The sequence below is a fragment of the Diceros bicornis genome, chromosome 27, assembly GCF_020826845.1.
Source record: "Diceros bicornis minor isolate mBicDic1 chromosome 27, mDicBic1.mat.cur, whole genome shotgun sequence".
NCBI classification, from domain to species: domain Eukaryota; kingdom Metazoa; phylum Chordata; class Mammalia; order Perissodactyla; family Rhinocerotidae; genus Diceros; species Diceros bicornis.
In genome coordinates this window covers 37,098,311-37,116,442 of record NC_080766.1, presented here as the reverse complement: position 1 = coordinate 37,116,442, position 18,132 = coordinate 37,098,311, and the positions used below count along the sequence as shown (strand labels likewise).

At 41.6% G+C, this 18,132-nt stretch overlaps 1 protein-coding gene across 4 annotated transcripts in view; it reads left to right on the top strand.

Moving 5' to 3' along the window:
• HLCS (holocarboxylase synthetase) overlaps positions 1-18,132 on the top strand; it is a 188,897-nt gene that overhangs the window by 39,420 nt on the left and 131,345 nt on the right. For all 4 annotated transcript variants that reach the window (XM_058523078.1, XM_058523077.1, XM_058523080.1 and 1 more), the window contains one exon: positions 12,016-12,287. In XM_058523078.1, the coding sequence (XP_058379061.1) occupies positions 12,016-12,287 (272 nt within the window). The remainder of the gene's footprint in view (positions 1-12,015; positions 12,288-18,132) is intronic.

The following is an 18,132-nucleotide window of genomic DNA, read 5'->3' as shown; positions in this document are numbered from 1 at the left end:
TATTTCAAAGTCAGAAAGTATTTTTCCTATATTTTATTTTGAAAGTTTCATAGTTTTACATTTAGGTCTACGATTCATTTCAGTTTAGGTTTATACATGCAAGGTAAGGGTCAAGATTTTTTTTTTTTTTTTTGCGTATGGATGTCCAGTTGTTTTACCATGATGTGTTAAAAGATGATCCTTTTTCAAGTGAATTTGTCAAAATTCACTTTTGTCAAAAATCAATTAAATATATATGTGTGGCCCTATTTCTAGACTGTATTTTGTTGCAGTAATCTGTATGTCTTGTCTGTATGCCAATACCCTACTGTCTCGATTGCTACAGCTTTATAATAAGTCTTGAAATCAGGTAGTATAAGACTTCCAACTCTTTTTTTCACCAAATTGTTTTGGTTCTTCTAGGCCCTTTCCATTTTTGTATAAATTTTAGAATCAGGTTATCAATTTCTATAAAAAATGCCTGCTGGGATTTTGATTGGGATTGCATTGAATCTGTAGATCAATTTGGAGAATTGACTTTTTTTTTTTTTGAGGAAGATTGGCCCTGCGCTAACATCTGTTGCCAATCTTCCTCTTTTTCTTTTTTCTCCCCAAAGCCCAAGTACCTAGTTGTATGTCATAGTTGTACATCCTTCTAGTTGCTCTATGTGGGACGCTGCCTCAGCATGGCTTGATGAGCAGTGAGTAGGTCCGTGCCCAGGATCCGAACTGCTGAACCCCGGTCCACAAAAGCGGCACACGAGAATTTAACTGCTACACCACTGGGCCAGGTCCAGAATTGACATTTTAACAGTATTGAGTCTTCTGATCCATGAACATGGTATATCACTTAATTATTTAGGGCTTCTTTAATTTTTAATTCAGTAATGTTTTGTAGTTTTCAGTGTACAAGTTGGGCACGTATTTTGTTTAATTTATCCCTAAATGTTTCAGATCTATTGATGCCATTGAAAATGGTATTTAAAAAAATTTCAGACTCCAAATATTCATTGCTAATATATAGAAATACACCTAGTTTTTTTAGAGATTTTTTTTTTTTTTTTGAGGAAGATCATCCCTGAGCTAACATCCCTGCTAATCCTCCTCTTTTTGCTGAGGAAGACCGGCTCTGAGCTAACATCTATTGCCAATCCTGCTCCTTTTTGTCCCCCAAAGCCCCAGTAGATAGTTGTATGTTGTAGTTGCACATCCTTCTACTTGCTGTACGTGGGACGCGGCCTCAGCGTTGCTGGAGAAGCGGTGCGTCGGTGCGCGCCCGGGATCCGAACCCGGGCCGCCAGTAGCGGATTGCGTGCACTTAACCGCTAAGCTGCGGGGCCGGCCCAGAAATACACCTAGTTTTTGTACATTGACCTTGTATTTTGCAACCTTGCTAAACTCGCTTATTAGTCAGGTACTTTTTTTGTAGATTCCTTGGGGTTTTCATGTTATGTACAACATGTCCCAATAAGAAACAAACACACATTTACCTTTGTTGAGAATGGCTAGTATTTCACTAGTGCTGTGGCTAATTGAAAAGGGGCATTTATGTGGCTATAAAACATTCAGTTTTTGGTTTCGCCTAAATTGTGTTTAATTAGCCTGCAATCTCAGAGAAAGGTAAATATTAAATCCTTAAAGTTCAGAGTTTAAAAAAATAACATTAATTGGAAGGTTTTTATGAATTTCATCGTGGTGTAATTTGATAGTAGTGTTTTGTTTCCAATGATTTGGCTTTCAAAGATTTCCGATTTCTTTTTGATGCTTATGGATTCATATCAAGACTATCTCTTATCATTGCCGTTTTTGGGCTTAACCTCTTGATGTACCTATGTATCTTGTGGAAATTAATAAAAGAAACCTTAACTAAATTAGAGTAGAGAAGGCATGTAGGGGGAGCTCTCACACCCTATCATACATCCTCAGTTACACTGAACGAGAGGAGAGGAGGCTTGCATCTCTGACAGGAAGTAAAACTACTTTATTACTGAAGGAAGATTTCTTTCCTTACATGGCAACAGCCCCGCCAATGAGAAATGCTGCAGCTCAGCCAATGAGAAGCTGTTGCCACTCTGAACTGTTAGTTTCTCCCCATGAACTTTTGTTTAGAACAGCCCCTCCCTGTTTCCCCTTTTTCTCTATAAAAGCAGCTCCCCATGTTTGCTGGGTTTGCCTATGGTTTACCATAGTGTGCACATTCTGAATTGCAATTCTTTTGGCTATTCCCGAATAAACTCATTTTGAGATAAAATAGCAGGTTAAATTTGCTTTTTAAGTTGACCATCTGTTACTTGTGTTTTTCTTGGTGAGGAATTTAATGTGCATTTATACGGTGAATGTTTAATAAGCTGCACTATTTGCCAGACTTGGAACTGGGTGCCATGGATATAGTTGGGAGCAAGACGGAAACATACAAATGCTGACTTTATGGAGACTACATTCTAGCAAGACAGTGGGACATTGAATAAATGGTCATGCAGGTTATGGAATTACAATTTGATAAGTGCTATGAAGTCACTAGTCACTTATGAAAGAGAATCCTTACCTAGATTGGGAGGGGCTGTGGGTCAGAGAAGTTTTCCCTAAAGAAGTGACATTTCTGCTACACTCTGGTAGTTGGGTTCAGAGAGTTAGATAGATTTGGGGGTGGGGGTGGGTATACTACTTATGTCAGCCCATTTGCCTTGATATAGGTGATCCAAACTTCTTTCTTCAATAGCATTTCCACACCGCCTTAGTGGTCATTAGTGGAGTTAAGCCAAGAATCATGAATTAATTCCTCTTCCCTGCATGTGTTAGCAGCTACTTCTGCAGCTCTTTTTTTTTTTTTAATTTTATTTATTTATTTCCCCAAAGCCCCAGTAGATAGTTGTATGTCATAGCTGCACATCTTTCTAGTTGCTGTATGTGGGACGTGGCCTCAGCATGGCCGGAGAAGCGGTGCGTGGGTGCGCGCCTGGGATCCGAACCCCGGGCCGCCAGCAGCGGAGCGCGAGCACTTAACCGCTAAGCCACGGGGCCGGCCCAACTTCTGCAGCTCTTAAGTCATTATAACTTGAGTGCATTTGAGAGGACATATCAGGCAGATTTGCATCAAACAGGTAGTAATTTTGATATGTCTTGCAACCAGAATTTTATTCTCCTGTCCAGGGGTAATGGGGGTGGGATGAGGAGGAGGCTAAGGGCTTCCTGTGTGTGCTCAGCTTTACTTGATGGCGTAAAGTTGCCTTCGACTGTAGTGAATATAAACATTTAGGAGAATTATAGGTTGCATACAGCTATATTTCTTAAGAGGTTCCAGGTCTCATTTTATATCTTTTTTTTTTTTTAATTTTTTGTTTATTGCAGTAACATTGGTTTATAACATTGTAAAAATTTCGGGTGTACATCATTGTACTTCTATTTCTGCATAGATTACATCGTGTTCACCAAAATACTAATTACAACCCATCACCACACACATGTACCGAATTATCCCTTTCACCCTCCTCCCTCCCCCCTTCCCCTCTGGTAACCACCAATCCAATCTCTGTCCCTATGTGTTTGTTTATTGTTGTTATTATCTACTACTTAGTGAAGGAAATCATATGGCATTTGACCTTCTCCCTCTGACTTACTTCACTTTGCATTATACCCTCAATGTCCATCCATGTTGTCACAAATGCCTGGATTTCATCGTTTCTTATGGCTGAGTAGTATTCCATTGTGTATATATACCACAGCTTCTTTATCCATTCGTCCCTTGATGGGCACTTAGGTTGCTTCCAAGTCTTGGCTATTGTGAATAGCGCTGCAATGAACACAGGGGTGCATGTACCTTTACAAATTGGTGTTTTCAAGTTCTTTGGATAAATACCCAGCAGTGGAATAGCTGGATCATATGGTAGTTCTATCCTTGATTTTTTGAGGAATCTCCATACTGTTTTCCATAGTGGCTGCACCAGTTTGCACTCCCACCAGCAGTGTATGAGAGTTCCCTTCTCTCCACATCCTCTCCAACACATGTTGTTTCCTGTCTTGTTAATTATATAGCCATTCTGACGGGCGTGAGGTGATCTCTCATTGTAGTTTTGATTTGTATTTCCCTGATAGTTAGTGATTTTGAACATCTTTTCATGTGTCTGTTGGCCATCTGTATATCTTCTTTGGAGAAATGTCTGTTCAGGTCTTTTGCCCATTTTTTAATTGGGTTGGTAGTTTTTTTGTTGTTGAGATGCGTGAGTTCTTTATATATTTTGGAGATTAAGCCCTTATCAGAAGTATGGTTTGCAAATATCTTCTCCCAATTGTTGGGTTGTCTTTTCGTTTTGTTGATGGTTTCCTTTGCTGTACAGAAGCTTTTTAGTTTGATGTAGTCCCATTTGTTTATTTTTTCTATTGTTTCTCTTGCCCGGTCAGACATGGTGTTTGAAAAGATGTTGCTAAGACCGATGTCGAAGAGCGTACTGCCTATGTTTTCTTCTAGAAGTTTCACAGTTTCAGGTCTTACATTCAAGTCGTTAATCCATTTGGAGTTAATTTTTGTGTATGGTGTAAGGTAAGGGTCTACTTTCATTTTTTTGCATATGGCTATCCAGTTTTCCCAACACCATTTGTTGAAGAGACTTTCTTTTCTCCATTGTATGTTCTTGGCTCCTTTGTCAAAGATTAGCTGTCCATAGATGTGTGGGTTTATTTCTGGGCTTTCGATTCTATTCCATTGATCTGTGTGTCTGTTTTTGTGCCAGTACTATGCTGTTTTGGTTGCTATAGCTTTGTAGTATATTTTGAAATCAGGGAGTGTGATACCTCCAGCTTTGTTCTTTTTTCTCAGGATTCCTTTAGCTATTCGGGGTCTTTTGTTGTTCCATATAAATTTTAGGATTCTTTGTTCTATTTCTGTGAAAAATGTTGTTGGAACTTTGATAGGGATTGCATTGAATCTATAGATGGCTTTAGGAAGTATGGACATCTTAACTATGTTAATTCTTCCAATCCAAGAGCACTGAATATCTTTCCATTTCTTTGTGTCTTCTTCAATTTCTTTCAGCAATGTTTTATAGTTTTCGGTGTACAGATCTTTCACCTCTTTGGTTAAGTTTATTCCTAGGTATTTTATTCTTTTTGTTGCAATTGTAAATGGGATGGTATTCTTAATTTCTCTTTCTGCTACTTCGTTGTTAGTGTACAGAAATGCAACTGATTTTTGTATGTTGATTTTGTATCCTGCAACTTTACCATATTTGTTTATTACTTCTAAAAGTTTTCTGGTGGATTCTTTAGGGTTTTCTGTATATCATTTTATATCTTTTAGATTCTCTTTTTTCTGCATAATTTACTTGGCTCTGTGTAGGTCCTGAAAGGTTATGTGGAAGAGGTATAAGAAAAAAACCCAGGTGCCTTGCATTCATCAATTTTAATTTATTTTGCATATTTGTGCATCTCTAAGTATTGCTTTCAAAAACAAATACTTTGGAATATTTAGTAATTAGTAGACATAACAGTGATAATGTAATTCCTTGAGAATTTGGCTCCCATCTTGTATGCAAATAGGAGTAGATGATTAATTTTGGCAAGTCAGGTTGACCCCTCTGCCAAAGGGAAGTGTATATTCGAATAGCTGGAGTGAATTTTCTTAGCACTCATCATACGCTGTTGTAGTTGTGTGTATGTATGCCTGTCTGTCTTTCCTCCTCTCTTGACTCTGGTACTATTTTTGAGACACAGCAGGTGCTCCATACATGTTTCTTAGATGAATGGTGTATAGAAGGCCAGTTGGGTAATTCACTCTGGAGGAGAGTCCGTGCCTTATTCCCATTCTGAGAGTTCTACCTGGCAGTGGCTGTTTCTTTTTGGTTTCATCCCGGTTTTCATTGACTTTGAACGGGGGATTCACATTGCCCACACCTGCTGAATAGCCACTTAACTCTCTGCTCGAGTTGATGAAACTGAGTTAGTTGAGAAACATTAGTCATCTAGATTATTTTACCTCTCTGGTTTTGTGATTTAAGCTCTTCACCGATATGTATCTTTAGCATGTTTGGTACCCTTGTGAGATCTCCAACAGCCCTGGAGACTGTGATGAAAGAAATTCAGATCTGTTCACTTTGTGCCTTAAGGGCATTGACTGAAGTTTAGGAGCAGAGTAGGTGGTAACTAATGGCCAGATTTGAGCTTTGGGGGTGTCTTAGTAAATTCAGGCTACTAAACAGAATAGCATAGCCTGGGCAGCTTATAAACAACAGATATTTGTTTCTCACACTTCTGGAGGCTGGAAGTCTGAGGTCAGGGTGCCAGCATGGTTGGTTCTGGGGCGGGCCCTTGACCAGGTTGTAGACGGCTGTTTTGCTGTGTCTTCACTTGGCAGAGAGCACGAGGGGTCTCTCTGGGGTCACTTTTACAAGGGCACTAATCCCATTCATGAGGGCTCCACTCTCATGACCTAATCACCCCTAAAGACCCCACCTCCTAACACCATCACCTTGGGGATTAGGGTTTCAACATGAATTTTGAGGTGACAGAAACATTCAGACCATAACAGGGGGCTACCCTTGTATGTTATTTATTCATTCTGTCTTCTTCTTCCAGTAGAGCGTATATCAAAGAAATGATGGTGAACAGGGAATATTCCGTTTAAAATGTGTCTTGGTTCTTTGTGCAAAGATGGAAAGTTGGCACCATGCTTCTGGTAGCTCCCTTCGGCTTGACCTCTTCCTTCCTGTTTTGTCTTGGGGTGCTCCTCTCTCTCTGCTCCCCGCTGGATTGTGAACTCCTAGGCCAGGACCATCCCAGTATTTCTCTTTATGTCTCCATCGGTGCCTCATCTGTCATACGTCAGTCACAGTGCTGCTTTATATCCCCCCTCAGCTTCCTCTGTGCCTGGCCAGCACAGCTGCGGAGCTGAACGTGGCCGCATAAAAACAGAAAATCGTGCCGACTGCTTACTCTGATTTCAGAGTCACTAATGTTAAGTGGACCCTGAACGTTTCCAGTTATTTCCAGTTATTTTCCCTGCTTCCTTCATTTTCTCACTTCCCCTTCTCAAACCTCCAACACCTCCTTCCTCCTTTTCACTCTTAGCTGATGCTCTTGCTTCCTATTTACCGAGAAAATAGAAGGTATCAGAAGATGACATCACCAACCTCCAGCACTAGGACTCCCACCTCCCCGCCTGGAGTGGAGGGGTGGCAACGTAGGTCAGTTCCCAGGGCTGTCCTGGAGGGCTGTGTGGCCAGTAAAGGGGGAGGGAGGGCTGTGACCCAGTGGGGAAGCAGGACTGGGTGTCCTCAGAAGGGATGTGAGCCCCATCCATCCCGATGGGTGAGCAGCTCTGCTCCCAAAGCCAAAACGCTCTGTTTGAGCGTTAGGTTCCGCACACCTGTTCACCAGTTTTCATTTCTGGATAGGACCATTCACATCACCATAAAAAACATGACATTATTTCTCTTGTTTAAAACAAACCAAATGAAACCCGTTTTGACCCTGTTCCTCTGTAGCCACTGCGCCATTCTTTTTTTTCCCATTAGAGGAAACTCCTTGTCAGAGTTTCTCTTCTTCCACATTCCTGTCGGGCTTTGCCTCCACCAGACAGGCTCTGCTGTGATGAGCCCAGCGGTTACTTATCAGCCCTCTTCTTACTGTTCTGTTATCTAGCCACCTTCTCGCTGCCTGCAAAACTGGACTCCCAGGGCTCCCAGGACACTTCCCCCACCTTACACACTTACACACACATATATACTTGATTTTCTTTTCCTTCTCAGTCTCCTTTGCAGACTCTTCCTCTTCTCCCCGACATCTAAGCATTCACACCTGTTGTGGGTTGAATTTTGTCCACTAAAAAGATACACTGAAGTCGTAATCCCCAGAACTTGTGAATGTGACCTTACTTGGAAATTGGGTCTTTGCAGGTGTAGTCAAGTTAAGATGAGGTCATTAGGGTGGGCCCTAATCCAATATGATTGGTCTCCTTGTAAGAAGAAGACAAAAGACACAGACACACAGAGGGGAGATGGCCATGTGACACGATGGCGGCCAAGGAGCACCAAGGATTGCCGGCAACACCAGAAGCTAGGAGAGAGGCCTAGAACAGATTCTCCTTGAGAGCCTACTGAGGGACTGTAGCCCTGCTGACACCTTAATTTCAGATGCTTCCAGAACTGTGTGAGAATAAATTTCTGTTGTTCTAAGCCACACAGTTTGTGGCACTTTGTTATGGCAGCCCCAGGAAACCAGCACAACCTCTCTTTTTATCTACAGTCACTCCCTTATTGCTCTCATCCTGTCTCCTGGCTTCAAATTATCTTCCGTGGTCTGGTGATGTCTGTGGCATGGACCTCTCCTCTAAACTCATGACTCATGTGTCCTACTGCCTGTTGTTTCCATGGATTTCTAATCACTGTCTCCAATGTGACCCGCTCAGAGCTGAACACCTGTTCCTCCTCTCCAAACCTCCTCTTCCCATGATGTTTCCAACGGCAACTCCATCCCTCCGGGTGCTTAGGCCAGAAATCTTGGGCTCATTTTTGACTCCCCATTTCTTCTAACATCTCAGATATGATCTGTCAGCAAATCTTGTAGCCTGTACTTCAGAGTACAGTCACATGCCAATAATGATGTTTGGGTCAAGGACGGACCACATACATGATGGTGGTCCCGTTAAGATTAGTCCCATGTAGCCTAGATGTGTAGTAGGCTGTACCATCTAGGTTTGTGTAAAAGCATCACTCTGTGATGTTCGCACAACGAGAAAATCACGTAAGGACGCATTTCTCAGAAAGTATCCCCGTCGTTAAGTGACGTATGACTGCATGTTCAGAATCCCATCCCTTCTCACCATGCCAGTCACGCCAGTCCAGGCATCATTATTACCTCCCTCCCGGGTAATTTAAGTGGCATTGTAACTGGTCTCTGCTTCCACTAGTGTGCCCCCCTTTAATCTGCTCTCAGTATGGCCCTCAGAGTGGAGTGATCCTGCTCTAACAGAGTCAGGTTACTTCACTCCCCTCCTCAGAACTCCCCAGGGCTCCCTGTCATTCCCAGAGTGAAAGCCCCAGTCCTCACTGTGGCCTTCAAGGCCCTACATGGTGTGGTCACCGCGGCCTGCTCCACCTCTCTGCCCTTGTCGCTCCTTGTCCTCCTCCTGGCTCACTCTGTGTTCCTGACACTTCCTTCATCTTGCTCCCTTGGAGCCTCTGCCCTTGCTCTTCCTGGGATCCCTCTATATAAATAAATCTAAGTGATATGTTTATACAAATTATATTATAGCACCCTCCCTCCTTCCTGCAGATTTTTCCTTAAACATCACCTGCTCAGTAAGGTCTTTGTCTGCCCTACGTAAAATGGCTTGCCTCCAGCAATTCTATCTCTCTTGTCTGCTTACTTTTTTCTCCTTGGCACTTGTGACTGTCTAACAGTCTATGTCTTGTGCTTAGGTACTTTTTTATTATCTACCTCCCATGCTAGAATATAAACCTTTTGAGGATTGGGACTTTGGCCCTTTTGTTCACTACTGAATCCTCAGAGCCCACAAGAATGTCTGCTGTATGGTATGTGTAGGGGAGGAAGACAAATACTCTACCCTCTGGGTCCTTCTGGCTGGGGCACGAATTAAATTGCCATGAAACAGAATAACAGGAGAAAATCAAACAAAGCTTTATAACATGTATGCATGGGAGAGACCCAGGAAAAACTGGATAACTTAACAAAATGGTGGAGGTTCTCATCTTAAATAGCATCTTCAGCTAAAGACAGAGGAGGATGTTGGGGGTAGTGGTTTGGGACTTCAAAGGGGAGGAAGGCAATTCACATGGAGATGGGAAAGCAAATGTTTGGTAAACAGAACTTTGATAAGAATGGGCTTAGCAAGGACCCTCCCAGTCTGTTGATACCCAGAGTTGTCTGTGGTGAAGACCTATCTTAAATTTCTTTTGGGCAGTTAGTGGGGGGGAGGTTGAAGTTTACTTCAGAGTCGTTTGTTCTTGAAAATAATCAAGGCAAAGAGACGTATTTATTTATTTATTTATTTTTTAAAGGTGAAAGAGTGAGAGAATGGTGTATTAATTTGTATTCCTAAATGTCATCTTTCTTTTTTTTGAGGAAGATTGGCCCTCAGCTAACATCTGTTGCCAATCTTCTTCCTTTTTTTTTTTCTTGTTTTCTCCCCAAAGCCCCAGTACATAGTTGTATATCCTAGTTGTACGTCCTTCTAGTTCTTCTATGTGGGACACTGCCTTAGCATGGCTTGAAGAGCAGTGAGTAGGTCCGCACCCGGGATCTGAACCAGTGAACCCTGGGCTGCCGAAGTAGAACATGTGAACTTAATCGCTACACCACTGGGCCGTCCCCAAAGAGACATGTTTTGAGGTGGCCAATTCTGATTCCCCACATAGGCACCCCATAATATTTGTTGAAGGAACAGGTTGCCCAAATATTTTAGTTTGAATCTATTGTTTTCATAATAGCTAATGTTTATTTTACCTTTTTTATGTTTTTTCCTCCACTTTTAATTATGACAATTTTCAAACATAGAGAAGAATTAGAGAGACTAGCGTAATAAATACTCCAAATACCCATTGAGTAAATTTAATGATTGTTAGTATTTTGCCTTATCTGCTCCATCTATTTTGGGAGTAAATGATAGATATCATGACATATATACATTTCCAACATTAAGGACATTTTCCTATATCTCCACAGTACCATTATCATGCCTACGAAAACTGACAGTCGTTCTTTTTGTTGTCTAATATATACTCTCCATGTTCATATTTCCTAATTCTCTCAAAATGTCTTTTCCAGCTAGTTTTTTCAACCCAGAATCCAATAAAGGGCCACTCACTGTGTTTGATTATATCTCTTAAGTCCCTTCTCATCTAGACTGGATCTCCCCCTCCCACCCCCATCTGCCTTGTTCCCCTGTGACATTGTCTTTGTGAAGATGCCTGTGCTGTAAAATGTCTCACCTTCTGGATTTCTTCTGATTGCTTCCTTGTGAAGTCATTTAACTTGTTCCTCTATCCTCTGTGTTTCCTGCAAATTGGAAGTGAGTTTTAAAGTTTCATTAATTGAATTTAGTTAAATGAAATTTTGTCTTTGACTCTGCTTCTCTGTAACCACATGGAGCTTTGGGACATACAAACCTCTAATGTTAACAGAGGGACGTGTTTTCTCTTTTGAAAGGCCTGGCATTTGCATGAAGGTGACTAAGAGCCTGAATCTGTGTTTACTGTGACTGACAGGTTTTAATACGTTTTGTGCTCTGGATGATGACTCCCCTGACCCCGCAGGGCCTCGATGCCCCACCCCAGAGAGTGGCCCCTGGGCCCTCCGGGGTTTGAGAGGAAGTTGCAGCCTCCTGGGAGGTTCCGAGACTCCTTGTAGTTTCAAGGGTGGAGTAGAGACCTTTGCTCTAGGTTATGTAGGCTCTGCCTTTCCCTTACTGGACCTACATTTGGGGCAAAAAGAAAGCAGCTTTTGGGTGCCCCGTTATTTTCCCTGTGTGAAAATTCTCCCCTGTTGGTGACCCGTCAGTGGCTGGTGGTGTTCAACTTGTCTGGAAGATGAGGTGGAGGTCCTCCAGAGGCCGAGACTGAGTGCTGTATTATCTTATAATAAATAAGATTTGCTTTGTGTTCTATGACTTCTTTCACCTAGGTTTCTTCCCCTGAGATGGGATAATGAATTTCCATGTGGAGCAAAGGCATAGAGCTATAAGTTTTCTGTGAAATGCACAGAGGACTAGAGAATTACTAAGGAACTCTAGAGCTAGAGGAAGATTTCAAGAATTTAGGATATAACGTAGGATAGAAAGTACAAGAATGAATTGTACTTATTTCCTTGGATCCTGGTTTCTGCATGGTTTATACGAAGTATAAGCATACTTCGTATATTTCTTCTCTATTGTACAATAGTTCAAATATATGGAATATGTTAATCTAGCTTTGATTGGTCATGAATTAGGAAGTACTTGTATTACCAAAATGGCATTTTAAGGAAAAGCTACCATCATCTAACGTAATGCCAAATTACGACCTTTCCGCTTCTTTCTTTATGACACAGGAAATCCGGGATCCTCTTATGCAGTGGCTGAGGAAACATGTGAATCCTGAAGGAGTAATACAATCCAGCAAGCTCTCCCTTAAGTTTGTTTCATCGTGCACATCTGAAATAGAGATCACCCCATCTGCCATACCTGTGGTGACTGACACGGAGGGCTTCTCATCAGAAAATTTTAGCTTAGAGATCTACCGACAAAATTTACAGACAAAGCGACTTGGAAAAGTAATTCTGTTTGCCGAAGTGACACCCACCACGATGGACCTCCTGGATGGGTAAGTTCTGGCCAGGCCTCCTTCTGTACCTGCCTGGAGGAATCCGGTTATGTTGATAGTTCTCTCTAACTAGCACTGGGGGAGAAGGGATAGAGATACAGAACAAGAATCTTAATAAACCCATTGGCAAGGTGGGAGTACCCTTGTCCTAGAAGAGTTAAAATGTAGGAAGAGAAATTAAAGTTCTTTGATCAAAGATGTGTGTTTTAAAGAATGGGGGATTTTTGTGCCTTTTGACTCCCTTCCTTTAATCAGGCCTTTCAGAATGTTCTTGGAAAAAAGAATATTATGAAAAAACATGTTTAACAGGTGGTATTATTGTTCAAGTTATCATTTTACTTTCGTGTTGTTATAACCAGTGTTAAACATTTAGTTTAAGATATTTCACAGGGGCATTCGGATAGCAAATTTGAATGACATGATGACATGTAAGCTGTGTTAAATTGGAATAAATTGGAGCTTTGTATTTTGAAAATCTGTTTTGGTATGTTCCTCTCCAACACATTTTTTAAGCACTCTGTAATCCCATTTGGATGTTCAAAATTTACTCTTATGGCAAGTTTTCCTTTTTATTCCTTCTGTTTTATGGACTTTGATTAAAGATTAAAAAATGGAAAACAGATGAAAGGAACTTTTTAACTCCCAAATTAGTCACTATTAATTAACACTCTTATATTATGTGGAGATAGTTTAAAAAATAGAGTTACGGAGCGAGTGAATAAGAAAAGCATCTTCCCTCAACCCGGGACTAAAATTTAAGGGATATAAAACTCCAAAAAAAACCTAGATTCACAGTTTCTAGACATTTTCATCTGTGGGATTGCAAAATTAGATGTGTAATTCAACATAATGGAAGTATTTTGGCTTTTCTTAATAACTCCTGGAATTTGATAATATGTTGATTTAAAATCATGAGATAACTTTAGGATTTTCTTGACTCTCATACTGAAAGTCATGGAAATGGCAGTTTTGTGTATGTAGAGGATGTAGAAAAAGCATTAGTTGTAGGGGAATTGGCAGAGTAAGGAATCAGACCGGGAAGGGGACTATGAGCCATGGTAATGACCAATTCTTATTTACTAAGTTATTTTGTGTTGTCATTGGTAGTTTTTTCCAATGTTCCCGGCCTCTCCTGCCTCCACTCGCTTCCCACTCACAATCCCTCAATCCCCAGTAAAGAAGGAGAAAGCCTGTTCCTATAGATGGAACAATCATTACTTGCTTGTATAAACTCTGTGATAATCCTTTGTTACTCAGTAAACACTATATTATATCTGAAGGGTGACCCATTATAATTATATTTTCTAAATAAAAAATCAGATATGATATTTAACAAAAGATTTGGGAGGTGAAAGTCAGATAGAAAAATATCGGCATTCCCAGACCATTTCGTTGTTTCTGTGGACAATAGTGAAGAATGTTTTGTGTTGGGACGATCTTGAAACATTGGAGTTAGGGTCTCTGAGCTTGTGGGGTGGGCGGTGCATTACCAAGAGGCTGGAGCCCTCTAGAGAGGACAGACTGAGGCTCTTGTGTAATCAGATAGTTGGGTTTCCTTATACCCTGGTGAGCCCAGCCAGGATGATAAAAAAAGTGTTTTCGGATGTGTTTTAAGATGAAAAAAAATGCCATGTAAATATACTCTTTTCGTAGCCTTGAGTATCAGTAAGTTCCTTTTTGATATTTAACTTTTTAAAAAAAATAAAAATTCTGTCTTAAGCAACTTGGATCTGTAGAAGCATGTTAGAGATATTGAAGCTGATACGTGTAGCTGACCTTGATAGCGGAGTCAGAACCTTCTGTAGGATGAAGAGTGTTTACTTTTACAACAGAGAGAAATATTTTAGCTTTTCCAAGAGCGTTTAGGAATCTTCTTTGTTTCTCTTTTTGTCTGGTCTCTGCAGAATGCAGAGAGTGAAGTGGCTTTGAGGATTAATGTTTCATCCCTCTGCTTGGCACAGCGCAGATTTTGAATCAGTAGTTGTTGCTCATCATACCTGATCCTAGATGTGCTCTTCCGCTGCGCGCGTGGGTTCCCTCCTAACACTAAGAGATAGAGTCACTTACTGCAGCCTAGGGAGTCAGCGAGCCTGGTGAGAAGTTCCTGGGGCTGTAACCTTTTTTAGAAGAAGGAGCTTGAAGAGGTCACCTTGATGCCAAAAGGACCCAAAATTGTCCACAACGGGACCATGAGATAGATAAATGAAATATATGGTTTATTACTTTCCAAGAGTAAGACCAAAAACGTTTCTACAGCTAATATTATATTTGATGCTACATGAGCTATTCTACCGGAAACATAATCTACTGTTGTGGTAAAAACAACAATAATAATAGCTAACAGGTACTGAAAGCTTTTATCTTCTGGACACTGCTTTTATGTACTTTACACATGTTGACCAATTTCATACATCATCTTTTAGTGCCTAGGGTCATGATTGGAATGAAGTCAAACTCTAGTGTCACACTGCTTTGTAGAATGCTAGGTAGCAGAATTTTCTGTATGTGTAATTGTTTCTGTTTCTGAATGTTTATAATAATTATATGGTACGTCACATCAATGGGTCAACTAGGCAGGGCAAGAAGAATTTTCAAAACCTAAAGGACTGGAAGAGAAGTGAAACTTAAATTAAATATAGATCTTTATTATAAAGTTTCTAAAATTTTTTTTCTCTGTCTTCTCGCCCCTTGGGACTTGTAGCAGCTAAAAATTGGGAGTTCTCTTCCAGAGAAAGGAGGGGAAAGTCCATAGTGGGGAACAATCTTCAGTTTCTGCCAGAGTCGCAAATATCCGTGTTGCATCTTTCTTTCCCTCCGTACAAAACTCTCACCGCCTCCTCCAGGAAGACAGCCTAATATCCTATTCCTTTACTTCCTCTCGATCAGATTCAGGATCTCTGGGGATGCACAGTCTTCTCTCTCAGGCCTGGATGTGGCTCATTGAGGTCTGGCAATCTCTTAGTTAAGACAGATACACTCTCTGCCCCCAGCGCCCCTGTGTACTGCCGCTGTGATTGAGGTGGGAACCATGGGATACCACTGGGCAGGGAAAGGAAAGACTCCTGGTGCTGGTGGTAGCTAAGTTCCCTGGTTGTGCATCTGGCAACCTAAGTTCTCCTCTCCAGGAAGAGCTCTCTTGCCCAGTGTCCTTTGGGGTCATGGCTTTGCCTTTTGGGAGGGTCTTAACTGTACCACATCTGAGATGGGCATCAGAGAGGATGGGCTTTTGAGGTCCGCTCCCTCTGAGGGTTTGGGGTCTGGCTATTGTTTGGAGGGTGAACTATCATGGCCTTTTGTAGGTCAGCCTTATGGTTTCTATGGAGAGAGAAGTCTCTCAAAGCTTTAGTAGACCCATAACCTGTTTGCTTCTGATGGTTCCATGGGAATAACCATCAAAGATCTTATCCGGAGAGTTTTTCCACCCAAGACTCTGGTCTTTTAAAGACCTCGATGCTCTGCCCATCCTCCTCTCTCTCAATTTGGTGGCAGCTCTCTTGGGCCGAATGAAACAGTGGGCTTGGGTGAAAGGCTGGGCCCTTAATCACATCTTTGGCACAAGGCTCCTGGACTGTCTGTGGTGAAGCATCTGTCCCTGCAGGGCCAGCCCCACAGGCTCCAACTTAGATTACTGGTTGCCCACAGAAAGCCCATCTCTCACCAAATCTGTATTCTTTTCACCGTCTTGAGACTGGGCAGCTCTAGTAGTTGGCATTCTTTCAATGAAGAGTGTCAAGAAGGACTGACAAACACTGACATTTTGAATTTTCAGAGCTATTTCCTATGATGATACAGCTCCTAATGGATTCAAGGTCTACCTCTCAAGCTACAGAAAGCCAGGCCTCAATCAGGCTCAAGTTTGCCTTGGTCATTCATGGAATAAGCATTTATGGAGTGCCTCCTGTATGCCAGGCACTGTGTTAGCACTGGAGAGATAATGATGGAGAAGGTACTGTGCTTGCCTTACAATGCATTGGAGGAAGCAGATCCCAGGGCACATTCAGTTCATACAGTTTTGTGCACCCTTCTTGGTCTGAGCACTGGGAGTTCGGGCAGAAAGGAGAAGTGGGCGCGGTGGATAACATGAAGCAGGGAGAGAGGTAGACTAGTCAGTGATTTCTTCTTTTGAGCAGTTACTATTTATCAGGCATCGTTCCTGACACTGTGAAGCTCACAGTCTGGTAGAGAAAATGCTGAACTGAAGATTTGATCACTAACCAGCTCTGTAACCTGGGCCGTATCACCCCCGTGGGCCTTGCTTTCCTCAGCTGTGAGATCTGGGGCTCTAGATGCTCTCCAGGCACCTTCAACTCAACTCCTTTGATCGAATGATCAGAATCTTATACCCAGCCAGCCTTTTTGTCTCTCAGTAACCTTGAAGCTTTTAGATGGCTGAAACAGTTTTGTGAATTAGCCTCACGTTAGTTGAGGAAACCTTGTATGAAAGACCGTTGATGTTCTACAAGCAAAGGGAAAGAAGAGGAAAAACAATCCCATTAAATCGCTTTTTAAAAAATTTTGGGGGAGATTGCATTGGGGAGAATAGCCAGCAACATTTGAGAAAGATAATATTTTTGTTTCACAATTTTTGGGGCCAATTCCAGCTTTTTCACCTCTCTGCGTGTGTGGCTAGTCAGTCCCAAAAAACATCTCTTCCCCTTTCTTCTGATTCTGCTCCCCTAACGTGCTCTACTGCGCACCCTCCTCCCCTGGAGTCGAGGCCTGAGAGGACAGAAATTGGGCTGGAACTAATTTAATGGCTGAGTGACCTCACAGTAGAGAAACAGCCGGATCCTAATAGGGGTCTTTGTCTACATTTCCACCCTGGCTGGTAGCATGCCAGTCAAGAGTCAAGCTAGAGACACAGGTGGAAGCGATTAGACCTGTCATAAAGTTTGAAAAATTGATTCTGGAGGCGAAGTGAATAGATTGAACTTGACAGTGTTGTCCTAAAGATTCTAAGGGAAAATTCTGTAGTTTAATTTGAAATCCCTTGATTATTCATTAGCTTTCCAGATGGCTTTTGTTGATGTTTTACATATTAATGCCTGTATTGTGTTGTTGGGGTACTCTTAATGTGCATACAGGTAATGAGCAAAGAATAAATACATCGGTAAGTGTCCCAAATTAATGGGATGTTAGCGTAATTGTGAAATAAAGGGTTTTTAAGAAGTTGATTGCTTTGGAATAATTAGCGTCAGCTTTTTTTTTATGGGCCAGTTTGGTACGTTTAAAGTGAAAATTATGGGAGAATTTTGAAGAAACCTTCATTTTAATGTTTACTTCTAAAGTAAGGTTTAGAATATAACTTCAGCCTTTGACTCTGGCAGTCATGACTGAAGGGTTATTCTGGCAAATTCTCCATCAAATGCTTTTTTTGTCCCAATTCAACACCTGAATAAATTAACCTTTTACATGCCAGGCTCCTGGAATTGAATTTATGTAGTGGCCTGTTATTTTCCAGAGAGGCCTCCACATTAATCTTCCGTGTTCAAGGATGTTTATTTTTACATTTTGTAACGGATTTTTTAAAGTAGGGTAAATTTATTGTGATGTTTGCCATTTTATGATGGTTACAGTGTGTTCTATTTAGATGGCATTTTCATTAGAATGGACCATGTTCTCTGTCTCTCTCTCAGCGCTGAACAACATTTAACCAGTGGACAACTCGAAAGGTCCCATTTTTACTGGACAGAGGAGAGAGAGGGAATGTAACCATCAAGCCAATGCCGTGGGAGCGATGGGCACCATCTGCTTCAGGGGAACGTGGGACCAGCCACCCAGCCATGGCGGTTGTTCTGCTGTGCTCAAAACACAGTGGAAGCTCTTCCTCTGCAGTCTTCTTCCA